Source organism: Saccostrea cucullata, unplaced genomic scaffold, assembly GCF_032062105.1.
Source record: "Saccostrea cucullata isolate Sc308-1 unplaced genomic scaffold, CSIRO_AGI_Scuc_v1 ctg5573, whole genome shotgun sequence".
NCBI classification, from domain to species: Eukaryota; Metazoa; Mollusca; class Bivalvia; order Ostreida; family Ostreidae; genus Saccostrea; species Saccostrea cuccullata.
The window spans coordinates 16,202-31,013 of NW_026929290.1; the positions used below are offsets into that span (position 1 = coordinate 16,202).

General features: G+C 35.3%; 1 protein-coding gene across 1 annotated transcript; it reads left to right on the forward strand.

Moving 5' to 3' along the window:
• The first annotated feature begins 9,454 nt into the window (after window positions 1-9,454).
• LOC134280332 (microfibril-associated glycoprotein 4-like) lies at window positions 9,455-13,029 on the forward strand. The gene is made up of 6 exons (XM_062762747.1): window positions 9,455-9,611; window positions 10,012-10,148; window positions 10,321-10,417; window positions 10,622-10,789; window positions 12,463-12,722; window positions 12,868-13,029. The coding sequence occupies exons 1-5, from the start codon at window positions 9,530-9,532 to the stop codon at window positions 12,720-12,722; spliced, it is 744 nt and encodes a 247-aa protein (XP_062618731.1). The 5' UTR covers window positions 9,455-9,529; the 3' UTR covers window positions 12,868-13,029.
• The last annotated feature ends 1,783 nt before the right edge of the window (window positions 13,030-14,812 follow it).

The window sequence follows — 14,812 nt, forward strand, 5'->3', positions numbered from 1 at the left end:
AATTACTAGTCCTGTCTGTGTTTACTGTGACATGACAACAATTACTAGTCCTGTCTGTGTTTACTGTGACATGACGACAATTACTAGTCCTGTCTGTGTTTACAGTGACATGACGACAATTACTAGTCCTGTCTGTGTTTACTGTTACATGAAGACAATTAAAGTGTTTTTAGAAGAGGAAAAAATCCTGTCCATGTTTACTGTGACATGACAACAATTACTAGTCCTGTCTGTGTTTACTGTGACATGACGACAATTACAAGTCCTATCTGTGTTTACTGTGACATGACGACAATTACTAGTCCTGTCTGTGTTTACTGTGATATGACGACAATTACTTGCCCTGTCTGTGTTTACTGTGACATGACGACAATTACTTGTACCGTCTGTGTTTAATGTAACATGACGACAATTACTAATCCTGTCTGTGTTTAATGTGACATGACAAGAATTACTTGTCCTGTCTGTGTTTACTGTGACATGACAATTACTAGTCCAGTCTGTGTTTACTGTGACATGACAATTACTAGTCCTGTCTGTGTTTACTGTGATATGACGAAAATTACTACACTTGTCTGTGTTTACTGTGACAGTACAACAATTACTAGTCCTGTCTGTGTTTACTGTGACATGACGACAATTACTAGTCCTGGGTCTGCGCAAGTGAGTTAAGGCTACGTATGGATCAATGCAAAATATCTAGTTAAAACCCATAATTGCTATACATATCGATAAGAAAATGCTAAGACTTGTTTTCTAATATATTCTTGGTATCCACGATATGCGATAGCCAGTACTTATTATGACGTCATATTATGACGTCATCAACCTTTACTACACAAGTTTATAAGAAACATCAACAAAATCGCTTCGGCGCAAGGGCATACCTTATTTTGTTTTACAGAAACAAGGTATAAAAAGAAGCACAATATTACAAGGATTTAAGATATTGCTGCAGAAATATCGGCACTGAAATTGTTCAGTTACTATTCGTACAGTACTAAGTTAAAACAGTGTAAAAATGCACAGTCCAGTGTAAGTTTAGTAAATTGTTTATAGTTTGAAGAAGACCATAGGATTTGTACAGGGATTTTATGACTTTTAGGAATATTCTCCTTAGTATCATACATTATTTATTTTAAATCAAATATGATATGCCCTTGCGCCGTTGTTGTTTTGTTGATGAGTTTTATTACCTTCAATGGGAAATAACTGAGACGTCATAATATAACGTCATAATGTGCACTTACAATAATATACTGTCGGTACTAGGTATGTATAAGAAAATCAATTTGAACATTCCACGTATATAAAATACACAATTTATGTTTTTTTATTAGCTCATTTGCATAGAAAAGCCCACATTTAGCCTTAACTCACTTGCGTGTGTTTACTGTGATATGACGACAATTACTGGTCCTATCTGTGTTTACTGTGACATGACGGAAATTACCAGTTCTGTCTGTGTTTACTGTGGCATGACAATTACTAGTCCTGTCCGTGTTTACTGTGACATAACGACAATTACTGATCTTGTCTGTGTTTACAGTGACATGACGACAATTACTTGTCCTGTCTGTGTTTACTGTGACATGACGACAATTACTTGTGCTGTCTGTGTTTACTGTGACATGACGACAATTACTAATCCTGTCTGTGTTTACTGTGATATAACACTTACTAGTCCTGTCTGTGTTAACTGTTACATGACAACAATTACTAGTCCAGTCTGTGTTTACTGCAACATGACGACAATTACTTGTCCTCTCTGTGTTTACTGTGACATGACAACAATTACTAGTGCTGTCCATGGTTACTGTGACACGACGAAAATAACTACATGTAGTCCTGTTTGTGTTTACTGTGTCATGACGACAATTACTAGTCCTGTCTGTGTTTACTGTGACATAACGACAATTACTGATACTGTCTGTGTTTACTGTGACATGACAACAATTACTTGTCCTGTCTGTGTTTACTGTAACATGACAACAATTACTAGTCCTGTTTGTGATTTATGTAACATGACAACAATAACTAGTCCTGTCTGTGTTTAATGTAACATGACGACAATTACTAGTCCTGTCTGTGTTTACTGTAACATGACAACAATTACTAGTCCTGTCTGTGTTTACTGTGACATGACAACAATTACTTGTCCTGTCTGTGTTTACTGTGACATGACGAGATTTACTTGTGTTTTCTCTGTTTACTGTGACATGACAATTACTGGTCCTGTCTGTGTTAACTGTGACAGGACAACTATTACTAGTCCTGTCTGTGTTTACTGTGACAGGACGACAATAACTTATCCTGTCTGTGTTTACTGTGACATGACGGCAATTACTAGTCCTGTCTGTGTTTACTGTGACATGACGACAATTACTAGACTTGTCTGTGTTTACTTTGACAAGACAACAATTACTAGTCCTGTCTGTTTTTACTGTGACATGACAACAATTACTAATCCTGTCTGTGTTTACTGTGACATGACGAGAATAACTAGTCTTGTGTGTGTTTACTGTGACATGACAACAATTACTAGTCCTGTCTGTGTTTGCTTTGACAGTAAAACAATTACTAGTAATGTCTGTGTTTACTGTGACATGACGACAATTACTAGTCCTGTCTGTGTTTACTGTGACATGACGAGAATTACTAGTCCTCTCCGTGTTTACTGTGACATGACGACAATTACTAGTCCTGTCTGTGTTTACTGTGACATGACGAGAATTACTAGTCCTCTCTGTGTTTACTGTGAAATGACGACAATTAAATGTCTTTTCTGTGTTTACTGTGAGATGACGACAATAACTTGTCCTGTCTGTGTTTACTGTGACATGACAATTACTAGTCCTGTCTGTGTTTACTGTGACATGACAATTACTAGTCCTGTCTGTGTTTACTGTGACATGACGACAATAACTAGTTATGTCTGTGTTTACTATGACATGACAACAATTACTAGTCCTGTCTGTGTTTACTGTGACATGACGATAATTACAAGTCCTGTATGTGTTTACTGTGACGTGACGACAATTACTAGTCCTGTGTGTGTTAAATGTGACATGAAGATAATTACTAGTCATGTCTGTGTTTACTGTGACATGACGACAATTACTAGTCCTGTCTGTGTTTACTGTGACATGACAATATTCACTAGTTTTGTCTGTGTTTACTGCAACATGACCACAATTACTTGTCCTCTCTGTGTTTAGTGTGTAATGACAACAATTACTAGTGCTGTCCATGGTAACTGTGACACGACGACAAGAACTAGTCCTGTTTGTGTTTATTTTGACATGACGACAATTTACTACTGTGACATGACGACAATTACTAGTCCTGTCTGCGTTTACTGTGACATGACGACAATTACTAGTCCTGTCTGTGTTTACTGTGACATGACGACAATTACTAGTCCTGTCTGTGTTTACTGTGACAAGCCGACAATTACAAGTCCTGTCTGTGTTTACGGTGACATGACGACAATTACTGATACTGTCTGTGTTTACTGTGACATGACGACAATTACTGGTCCTGTCTGTGTTTACTGCGACATGACAACTACTGGTCCTGTCTGTGTTTAAGGTGACATGACGACAATTATTAATCCTGTCTGTGTTTAATGTGAGAGGACTAGAATTACTAGTCCTGTCTGTGTTTACTGCGACATGACAACAATTACTAATCCTGTCTGTGTTTACTGTGACATGACGACAATTACTAATCCTGTCTGTGTTTACTGTGACATGACAACAATTACTAGTCCTGTCTGTGTTTACTGTGACATGACAACAATTACTAAACCTGTCTGTGTTTACTGTGACATGACAACAATTACTAATCCTGTCTGTGTTTACTGTGACATGACGACAATTACTAGTCCTGTCTGTGTTTACTGTGACATGACGACAATTACTGGTCCTGTCTGTGTTTACTGTGACATGACGACTATTACTGGTCCTGTCTGTGTTTACTGTGACATGACAACTAATACTGGTCCTTTCTGTGTTTACTGTGACATGACGACAATAAATATTCCTGTCTGTGTTTACTGTGATATGACAAGAATTACTGGTCCTGATTGTTTTTACTGTGACATGACGACAAGAATTACTGGTCCTGTCTGTGTTTACTGTGATATGACGTAAATTAGTTGTCCTTTCTGTGTTTACTGTGATATGACGACAATTACTAGTCCTCTATGTGTTTACTGTGACATGATGACAATAACTAGTCCTGTCTGTGTTTACTGTGATATGACAAGAATTACTGGTCCTGTTTGTTTTTACTGTGACATGACAACAATTACTATTCTTGTCTGTCTTTACTGTGACATGACGACAATTACTGGTCCTGTCTGTGTTTACTGTGACATGACGACATTTACCAGTCCTGTCTGTGTTTACTGTGAGATGACGACAATTACTGGTTCTGTCTATGTTTGCTGTGACATGAGGACAATTACTAGTCCTATCTGTCTTTACTGTGACATTGACGGCAATAACTAGTCCTCTCTGTGTTTACTGTTACATGACGACAATTACTGGTCGTGTCGGCTTTGACTGTGGCATGACGACAATTTCCAGTCCTGTCTGTGTTTACTGTGACATGACGACAATTACTAGTCCTGTCTGTGTTTCCTGTGACATGACGACAATTACTGGTCCTGTCTGTGTTTACTGTGACATGACGACAATTCCTAGTCCTGTCTGTGTTGAGTGTGACATGACGACAATAACTAGTCCTGTCCGTGTTTACTGTAACATGACGACAATTACCAGTCCTGTCTGTGTTTACTGTGACATGACGACAATTACTAGTCCTGTCTGTGTTTATGGTGACATGACGACAATTACTGGTACTGTCTGTGTTTACTGTGACATGACGACAATTCCTATCTCTGTCTGTGTAGACTCTGACATGACGACAATAACTAGTCCTGTTCGTGTTTACTGTGACATGACGACAATTACTAATCCTGTCTGTGTTTACTGTGACATGACGACAATTACTAGTCCTCTCTGTGTTTACTGTGACATGACGACAATAACTATTCCTGTCTGTGTTTACTGTGATATGACAAGAATTACTGGTCCTGTTTGTTTTTACTGTGACCTGACGACAATTACTGGTCCTCTCTGTGTTTACGGTGAGATGACGACAATTATTAGTCCTGTCTGTGTTTACTGTGACATGACGACAATTACTGGTCCTTTCTGTGTTTACTGTGAGATGACAAAAATTACTAGTCCTGTCTGTGTTTACGGTGAGATGACGAAAATTTTTAGTCCTGTCTGTGTTAACTGTTACATGATGACAATTACTGTTCCTTTCTGTGTTTACTTTGAGATGACGAAAATTACTTGTCCTGTAAGTGTTGACTTTGACATGACGACAATTATTAGTCCTGTCTGTGTTTACTGTTACATGATGACAATTACTGTTCCTTTCTGTGTTGACTATGAGATGAATACAATTACTAGTCCTGTCTGTGTTGACTGTGACATGACAAAAATTACTGGTCCTGTCTGTGTTTACTATTACACGACGACAAATTCTAGTCCTGTCTGTGTTTACTGTGACATGACAACAATTACAGGTCCTGTGTGTGTTTACTGTGACATGACGACAATTACCAGTCCTGTCTGTGTTTAATGTGACATGACGACAATAACTAGTCCTGTCTGTGTTTACTGTGACATGAGGACAATTACCAGTCCTGTCTGTGTTTACTTTGACATGACGACAATTACTGGTCCTGTCTGTGTTTACTGTGACATGACGACAATTACTAGTCCTGTCTGTGTTTAAGGTGACATGACGACAATTACTGGTCCTGTCTGTGTTGAGTGTGACATGACGACAATCTCTAGTCCTGTCTGTGTTTACTGTGACATGACGACAATTACTAGTCCTGTCTGTGTTGACTGTGACATGACGACAATTACTAGTCCTGTCTGTGTTTACTGTGACATGACGACAATTACTAGTCCTGTCCATGTTTACTGTGACATGACGACAATTACTAGTCCTGTCTGTGTTTACTGTGACATGACGACATTTACCAGTCCTGTCTGTGTTTACTGTGAGATGACGACAATTACTGGTCCTGTCTATGTTTGCTGTGACATGAGGACAATTACTAGTCCTGTCTGTATTTACTTTGACATAACGACAATAAATAGTCCTGTCTGTATTAATTGTGACATGACGACAATTACTGGTCCTGTCTGTGTTTACTGTGAAATGACGACAATAACTAGTTCTGTCTGTGTTTACTGTGATATGACAAGAATTACTGGTCCTGTTTGTTTTTACTGTGACATGACGACAATTACTGGTCCTGTCTGTGTTTACAGTGAGATGACGACAATTATTAGTCCTGTCTGTGTTTACTGTGACATGATGACAAATACTGGTCCTTTCTGTGTTTACTGTGAGATGACGAAAATTACAAGGCCTGTCTGTGTTTACAGTGAGATGACGAGAATTATTAGTCCTGTGTGTGTTTACTGTGACATGACGACAAATACTGGTCTTGTCTGTGTTTACTGTGACATGACGACAATTACTAGTCCTGTCTGTGTTTATTGTGACATGACGACAATAAATAGTCCTGTCTGTGTTAAATGTGACATGACGACAATTACTGGTCCTGTCTGTGCTTACTGTGACATGACGACAATTACCAGTCCTGTCTGTGTTTACTGTGACATGACGACAAATACTTGTCCTGTCTGTGTTAACTGTGACATGATGACAATTACTATTCTTGTCTGTGTTTACTGTGACATGACGACAATTACTAATCCTGTCTGTGTTTACTGTGACATGACGACAATTACTAGTCCTGTCTGTGTTTACTGTGACATGACGAAAATAACTAGTCTTGTCTGTGTTTACTGTGATGTGACAAGAATTACTGGTCCTGTTTGTTTTTACTGTGACATGACGACAATTACTGGTCCTGTCTGTGTTTACGGTGAGATGACGACAATTATTAGTCCTGTCTGTGTTTACTGTGACATGACGACAAATACTGGTCCTTTCTGTGTTTACTGTGAGATGACGAAAATTACAAGTCCTGTCTGTGTTTACGGTGAGATGACGAGAATTATTAGTCCTGTCTGTGTTTACTGTGACATGATGACAATTACTGGTCCTTTCTCTCTTTACTGTGAGATGATGAAAATAACTTGTCTTGTCTGAGTTGACTGTGACATGACGACAATTATTAGTCCTGTCTGTGTTTACCGTTACATGATGACAATTACTGGTCCTTTCTGTGTTGACTGTGAGATGACTACAATTACTAGTCCTGTCTGTGTTGACTGTGACATGACGACAATTACTAGTCCTGTCTGTGTTTTCTGTGACATGACGACAATTACTGGTCCTGTCTGTGTTAACTGTGACATGACGACAATTACTGGTCCTGTCTGTGTTAACTATTACATGACGACAATTACTAGTCCTGTCTGTGTTAACTGTGACATGACGACAATTACTAGTCCTGTCTGTGTTTACTGTTACATGACGATAATTACTAGTCCTGTCTAAGTTTACTGTGAGATGACGACAATTACTGGTCCTGTCCATGTTTACTGTGACATGAAGACAATTACTAGTCCTGTCTGTGTTGACTGTGACATGACGACAATAACTAGTCCTGTCTGTGTTTTCTGTGACATGACAAAAATTACTAGTTCTGTCTGTGTTTACTGTGAGATGACGACAATTAGTGGTCCTGTTTGTTTTTACTCTGACATGACGACAATTACTAGTCCTGTCTGTGTTTAATGTGAGATGACGACAATTACTAGTCTCGTCTGTGTTTACTGTGACATGACGACAATTACTAGTCCTGTCTGTGTTTAATGTGAGATGACGACAATTACTAGTCTTGTATGTCATTACTTTGACATGACAACAATGGGCGGGAGATGGAGAACTGTAAATGTTGTATTACTGTATAATAGGTCACTGTATGAAAGCTTGTGTTAAATTTTACCTTATATGCAATTTTAATGCTGCAGTAATTTGATGTTTGAATGCATAGCATATTGTGGGGTTGTAATTCGTATAAGATTCAACAAATAAATACCTTAATGAGATGAAACATACGGTCTAGGTAATAGTAAGTTAATCACTTTTCACTAGTAAATGTCCTGATATGTTAATACTTGGCGTGAGGTTTACTTCATTGCAAATGTTTACAGGTATCCAGCAAAAAGTTAATTTTTTTAAATATATATTACGATATAGTCACTCATTTGGATATCTATTTCATTTTTGATTTCTCTGCGGTGACTCAGTCTACTATTATTTCGGGAAATACATCGCAAAACTGGATCTGAATGGTGAGAAATAAGATAAAGAACTTTTAGGGTTAACTCAAAGCGTAAAAAACAGAGGGACATAATCATCCCTACATTTTCTCCCGCTTTTCGACGGTTGTACAAAACTAGTTATATAATACTGCATCTTTCAGCCAGTACGATAACTCTCCATAATCAAACAATGTTCAGCTAGCCCATTAGGCTCGATAAATCTTTTACTCTTTTAGATTCTGAATCATTGCATTAAAGACGCTTTAAAGTAGCAATAATTGTGTAATTTAATGAGATCAAGATTACCAATTTATTTCCTATTCAGCCCATTTCAAAAAATATTTTTATTGCCCTGTAAAAATTTCAACCTAAATCCACAAGAAATCATTATTCTACGGGGGTTATTTTTTGTCACTTGGGTTATGCAAGTTTTAAGAGTGATGATACTTTTCGACGTCGAATAATGACCGGTGGCATTTATTGCCGTAAAATATTGAGCAGGGGTTATTTTTCGACGTCGAAAAATGACCCTTGTCAATATTCAATGGGGGAATTACTTTTCTTCACAAGGGTACGAAAAGTGACTAGGGGAGCGTTTGGGGAACATATGTAACGGTTACGAAGAAATCTGTAACAGGAAAGGAGAAAATGCATGGCTGGACCGGGAATCGAACCCGGGACCCCTGTATCACTAGTCAGGTGCTCTACCGATTGAGCTATCCAGGCCGATATCCTCGGCCCGAACCATTACATCCCTCCCTCCTTAAATGGTCTTCGTCCCCGTCCCATTATAATAATCACTAGTTTATTTCAGATTCAACTAATCAATATTTAAATGAATGAAGCATACGAAGTACGTAACCATTATCCAATCATTTTCAGTAACTGATGTTTATTTTGATATTTATATTTTGTGTTTGGTATACTACGTAGCACATTTCTACAGGTACCCAGCGACAAAGCCAGTAGTTCTAAGTACAAGTTACGATATGGGCGCTCTTGCAATTATTTTATTTTTGGTCTTTTTTGACGTGTGCCAGTCTACTATTATTTCGAGGAAATACAAAGCCAAACTGGAACTCAATGATAAGAAGTCAAATGAAGAATCTTTAGGAGAACACAACTGTACATCAGTAATAGAGTGTGCAGCGCGTTGTCAAAGCGAGTGTAGTATCTTTGGTTTCCACTCTCAAATGAAAAAATGTCGAACCCACAAGAGGAACCTCATGTCTGAAGTATCAGATGAGGATGGCTGGAGATACTACTCACGTGACTGTATGTATATCTGTTATTTTCCTTTTTTTACTCACCATAAATTAGATAAATATCATGAATCTTTATTGCTCAATAGCATTAATTAGTTCTAAGTAATAGCCCTTTCTTATTATTTGTAATCACTTCAATTTCCGTAATAAAAACATGCTTAACAAAATTTACATTGTAGTTCATATATTAGCTTTAATTAAGAGATAACGTCACTCCTCTCACTTAATTCTTGTATATACAATGTATGATTCCAGTATTATATTTTATGAGTTATTTCTGTACATTGTATATACATAGCATGATTCCAGTATTACATTTTATGAGTTATTTCTGTACATTGTATACACATATTATGGTTCCTGTATTACTTTTTAGTTTTTTATCGATTGTGAGTTTTTTTCTGCTTTAGTCACTCCAATAGACTGTAAGGATCTTCAATCAGATGGATACTTTAATTCAGGGGTGTATGAAATCTACCCCTATGGTACCATTACCAGTCCTGTCCCGGCGTACTGCGATATGACTACAATGGGCGGGGGATGGACGGTTTGTTGTTTATTTTAATATAAAGGCATATTATACAATTTATTTCACACTCAATGTTTTGTTGTTTAACGGAATATGGACTGAAAAAGTATAAATATTCTTAGATTATATCATATATATTGATCCCTCAAATGTTGAAAACAATGATTTGCTATACGTGTTAACTTTAAAGGCAATCCAAAAACGAATTAATGGAACCCTGGACTTTGACAGAACCTGGACGGAATATAAAAATGGTTTTGGCGCCCCAGAACAGGATGTCTGGGTTGGTAAGTGTAAATTACTTGCAAATAGGAACTTTTATTCCTTCAAAATTTAAAAAAAAATACATGTGTCAGGTAATAGATTGAAGCATAATAAAGATCTGAGCTTAATACTTGGTAATATGTGTTCTACGATATATACATATCATGTTAGACTGATATATCAAATAAAGAGTAAAAGAAAAGAAGAAAATCATTATCTTAAATCAGGAAATGACGTAATCCATCAATTAACCAAAGAAGGTACCTCATCCCTGTACGTGACAATAACTCTACAAAATGGTACAACGCTGTATGAAACGTACGACAGATTCTCTGTCTCCGACGAAGCAGGAAAATATCAACTCTTTCTTGCAGGACCTGCCACGGGAACCTTGGGTAAGTGTATCCATGTTAATTTCTAAAGGTATGTCACACGTGAAATTTGTTAAATCAAGGATTTTTTAGAAGTATATTTTAAATAAGTTCTCATATAGTGTGACTCAAAATTGCAAAAGAAATAGGGGGTCAGTGTGCATCCTATTGATCTACGATATAATTGAGTTGACCTTTTTGCACTCAAACTCTAAATTTTGAAAAATTGAGTTAACCTTTATCATATTTTACCAGATGTAACCAAGGCAATAAATTAATTTTTTTTTTTTACGTAAAAAAAGTTTTAATAATACCTATCATTGAACAAAACTTGCAAATTAATGCGCGTTAATTATTGTGTGACCTTTTTGCACCAAAAAAGTAACATTTTTGGTGTATCAAATTAATCGAAAGGCAATAAAACATTTTATTAATCAATCTTTTTTCCACTTTTGTGCTGATTAGTCACAAGAATCGAGTACTTTAAAAAAATGAAAGAAAAAGTTCGGGTCAGTGATGTTAAATTTGAAATATTAGTCAAAATATGTGATTTTTGGGTGAAAAATGCTGTAAATTTTATCTTGACTTATTAGACATATCTTCATTTTTTGGCAAAGTTTGTTGAAAGAAGGTGTAAAACGTGTTCTTAAAATATATATCCAAACCTATATTAAATATTTCAGTAATATCATAACGGAACATATCTCCGAGTAAAAGTATGTGAGGCTAAAGTTATAGGATATTCAATTTAAAAAATGTGCAGATTTGCAGAATTATCTGCTTACACGTATTCTTCAACCACAAGAAGTAGTCCCTTATAAAACTTGCTTCTTTGTAGCTTTTTGAGTAGTGTTTTCGTTGACTGTTAAACCATTAACATTGTTGAATTAAAGTATGTTATAATAATTGTATTTTAATGAATTTTTTTAGATAAGAGGTCCAGCGTGAACTTTTCTAATAAGCTGACGAATGACATACTTTGAAATTAAGTTCAAATTACGTATATCATTAAAATAATACTTTTGTGTATTGATAAATTATAAAATTCTTTAAAAAAGAAAAGGATGTGTTTTTTTTCTGATAATCTCTTAACGTTTTTGATTCCATGCTAATTAAACATGTTTAACATTTCAGAATATCATTGGCCGGTACAATTAACATACGCAGCTGATATTGAATTTCTAATTGTCAAGTGTAAACAATTTCTAATTATACATTTTATGTACAAAGAAAATTATATTATTTTTTTTAACAGACAAATCCCAAAATTACATTAGTTCAACATTGTTATTCAGCTTGGGTTTCCAGATATTTTTTTATAATTCACATTGTAACTTATACGGAAAAAGTTTACAGAACATGATAGTCTGATTTTCAATGATTAACATTTTTTACTACTACGGAATAGGAAGTCTACAGTGTGTCATTGATCTTAAATGTCCAAAGGTTTACGAAAATTTGATGACAAAAAAAATTTGATCGGATAAAATTTCAAATAAAAAAAGCTTAAAAAGCCAAATTCAAAAGACCTCAACGCGTTTCACATTTACATTAATTTAATAGGAAATCTACCATCTTATAACATTCACAGATACACCATATCTGATCTCGTTATTAATGATTTACTTAGTATTTCATATCACACCTTTTTAAATGCACTGTGTAGGACAAATATTAAATTTTCATTTTTTCTACAGGAGACTCTATGTTACACACTGGTGATTCTAGGACCGATCTGTCTGGGATGTCCTTCAGTACCCCAGACAGGGATAACGACGGGTATTTAGGTAACTGTGCTGCTCTCAGTAACCGTAGAGGAGGCTGGTGGTTCAACTGGTGTCACCACGCCTTCCTTAACGGTCAGTGGTCCCCGGGGTACTGGCTCTGGCCATGGTATCCTACAGTGATTGATGGTACACAGATAAAGGAGACCCTTATGATGGTCAGACGTCACTAGGTAAACATCATTAAATCCTAATATAACATAGTTTTTTTTCTTTTTGTATTACTGTGAAAATTTCAAAAGGTTATAAGAGGTTTTTCAAAGTAAAATATGTTCTTATTCCTGTGAAACATTAATTTAATTCTATTTCTTTTAACAGACGAAAGATCATCCATCGATGAGACGAATCCGTTTCGATTCAAGAGACGTTTTTAAATTTAACATTTATCACGGGGATTCTTGTTTTGTAAGATTGTTTGACATCAAGTGACTAAACAAATATGTTTTCAGGGTATGAAGGATTATGTAAAGCAATAAATGATTGTGATCTTGTTCTACTTAATATTCTGTAAAAGATGTACTTTATATGTGTTGTAATAAATTTGAAATTAGAAATATTTCGTTGTTATTCACACTAATAAATGAAGATGTCTGGACGGAGAATTAGGATGCAGATTACTTTATTGTAAAACCTATTACAGTGGAACCTGTTTAATCCGACACATTTGCAATACATTTTACTGTGGTGTCCGCCATTCAATTAATACCATGCAAGAGGAATGTCATAAGCGAAAACCAAAATTTGAAATCATTCAAATTCATTGTTATTTAGGTTACAGATAATTCATGTAAGTTAAAAAAGAAATCAAATTTGCAGAACAAGACAAGGAGTTAGAAAGAAATAAGCACTGAATTATTATTTTTTGAAAGATGTTATCTTATATCTGCAATTGTCTTTGCAAATAAAACTTAGCAAGCTAACAATAAGCAATATGTTTGCATGTACCTTTGCAATTATGAGACTACATCTTTTAAAAGAATGATTCAATATGACAAGTCATTCTCTATATGCAATGTGAAGACTTTGGTTTATATATATATATATATATATATATATATATATATATATATATATATATATATATATATATATATATATATATATATATATATATATATATATATATATATATCCAAAAATTTGATTGACTACAACTTGAAATTTGTTATTAAATCAAAAGGAAAAGTTTTAGGAGGTAATGAAAAAAATTCAAGATAAATTTGTGAAACAAAGAGGCTCATGATGAACGTTGTCGCTTGCAGGTCAAACACCAAGGTCAATATAAAAGTAGTTTTGGTACCAAAAGAAAAGTTCCTCACCATGAGTCTACCTTCTAGAATAAAAAACAAATAAGCAGCGACAGTTCAGTACTAAAGACCAAAGTTAGAGATTTTCAAAAGTAGGTCAAACTGGACAAGGTCAAGGAGTCAATACTGATGATACCCAAAAGAATTTCAGAAAGAATACACAGGTGAAATATAAAAGTCACGGAATCAACCATTCAAAAGTTATTACCAAAGGTTTTTAAAAGAAGGTCAAAGTCTGATGTCCAAATAAAAGGATAAAAAATATAAAGAAAATATTAATATTCAAGAGAAGCTCTTACCACAAGAAATGGACCGGTAAAATAGTTAACCCCTTGTACTAAATTTTCAGTAAATACGTCCAAAGTTAACGTTTTTAAAAAGTAGGTCAAATCCATAAGATCAAGGTTAAAGGTAATTACTGCTTGTACTCAAGAGAAGGTCTTATCAAAATATAAGCGTGAATAGTATGATATCACTTGATTTAACCGTGTAATAGCTACACTAACATTAAAATTTGGAAAATTTCTTTAGAAGTGAGTCAAACAAAAAGATCAAAGTCAAAAATACTTTTACGCTAGGAAAAGTTTTTACACGTTGAATACACCAGTGAAATGTTAAAGCCATAGTTCATATGACCAAGGCTCAAATTCCAAATTCGAAACTGACCGTCAAAATAAAGAAAAAAACCTGTGAAATATGAAATTCATAGCTCAAACCAATTAAAGGCTGTAGTAAGGGCTTATTGATTTACCACTTACAGATAAATCAGGAAAAAAAATAACAAACAAACAGACAACTGGACCGACCGTCCTAGGAAAATATATTTGCCCCTTATTTTTTGGATTACGGATAGAAATTTTAAAAACAACACTTTGTGCTAAAATGTTTGTATAGTGAGAGGAGATCCCAGTCAGTTTCCTTGGGAAAATAACGAAACAATATAATGTACTGTCTGT

Coding starts and splice junctions, on each gene's coding strand:
- LOC134280332 (XM_062762747.1), top strand. CDS start 9,530: ATGAAAAAATGTCGAACCCACAAGAGGAACCTCATGTCTGAAGTATCA. Junction 10,149..10,320: donor CAATGGGCGGGGGATGGACG/GTTTGTTGTTTA, acceptor TTAACTTTAAAG/GCAATCCAAAAACGAATTAA. Junction 10,418..10,621: donor AGAACAGGATGTCTGGGTTG/GTAAGTGTAAAT, acceptor ATCTTAAATCAG/GAAATGACGTAATCCATCAA.